Source organism: Penaeus monodon, chromosome 22 (genome assembly GCF_015228065.2).
Source record: "Penaeus monodon isolate SGIC_2016 chromosome 22, NSTDA_Pmon_1, whole genome shotgun sequence".
In the NCBI taxonomy this organism is placed as follows: Eukaryota; Metazoa; Arthropoda; class Malacostraca; order Decapoda; family Penaeidae; genus Penaeus; species Penaeus monodon.
In genome coordinates, this window is record NC_051407.1 from 42,236,042 (window position 1) to 42,237,176 (window position 1,135).

A 1,135-nucleotide genomic window follows, 5' to 3' on the forward strand; every position below is an offset into this window, starting at 1 on the left:
ACTAAGCTTTACATACAAGTGCTTGTTTGTGGGCACACAAACAGAAGGGAGATAGGGAACATTCTGGAAAAGTATATATTACTGCCTCCGGTAATTTTTGTAAGGATATAGAAAAGCTGATTTATATGGTTTGGCAAAATTACTAAAGTTTATTTACACCATATTTAAAAATATATATACATTACAAACATGAATTACAAGCTTTGTTGATGTTTGAATAAGAAGGCTGTTTGTAAAATCAATCTAAATAACTGCTCTGTACTCAAATTTATCTTTTTTAATCTAAAAACAATATTTTACCAACAAATATCATGAACATTGTTTCACTGATAACCTAGAAGCATATTGAAATACACTGGGTACTTAAAGCTCTCCAAAAAAAGTAATATGTTTTGTGAAGGACCTTTATACATATTGGAGGACCATGGTAACACACTAGCTAATAGGCCAGGTGGCTGTGGTTTAAGTTCCCCTGGCTGTAGAAGAACTTTTCTTGTTGAAAATGGCATTAAACTAGATAATATAACAATGAACTGATTTTCAAGTTCACTATAATAAATACGAAAAGGATATTGCCTTGAAAGTTGAACAATAGCTAAACATATGGCTGTTGAAAAAGTAATGAAACAGCCAGCTTCTAGTGGAGCTGCCATAATTTCATCTATCAAATTCAAAACTGGAAATCCCAGTTCATTTCCTGCAATACACACACCAACTGCAGCACCAGACAGATGTACTGAACTTAATGCTAAATGAATATACCACAGTGAATTACCACTATAGACTAGATCATAGTGTGTATCTACATTATCTGCCTTCTGCTGGGCTTCTAAAGTCTTTTTTTTGTGAAAGTAAGAAAAGAATGTCCTTTTTTGCTGATTTACAAAGGATCCTTGCCATCTGTTACTTGCAACTGACTTGTTCTTACAATTTACATAATGTCCGCTTGAGCTGATACTGTGAAACCCTTGGCCCTTGATATCAGAACCAAATGATGTCGTTGATATGAGATGAAAAATGTTGTTTAATTTTTGTAGATGGCTTTGGGATCCCACTTTCAAAATCTTGCAGTTCAGTGCTGGTAAACCTCTCATCTTCAAAATGTTCATTATGGGCCTGTTAAGTAAAGATTAGT

General features: G+C 33.8%; 1 protein-coding gene across 1 annotated transcript in view; it reads right to left on the minus strand.

Annotated features, from left to right (window-relative positions):
• Positions 1 to 120: 120 nt before the first annotated feature.
• LOC119587160 overlaps positions 121 to 1,135 on the minus strand; it is a gene marked incomplete in the record, with an annotated part of 3,329 nt that continues 2,314 nt past the window's right edge. The window contains 1 exon segment of the mRNA XM_037935926.1: positions 121 to 1,116. Within this exon segment, the coding sequence (XP_037791854.1) occupies positions 324 to 1,116 (793 nt within the window).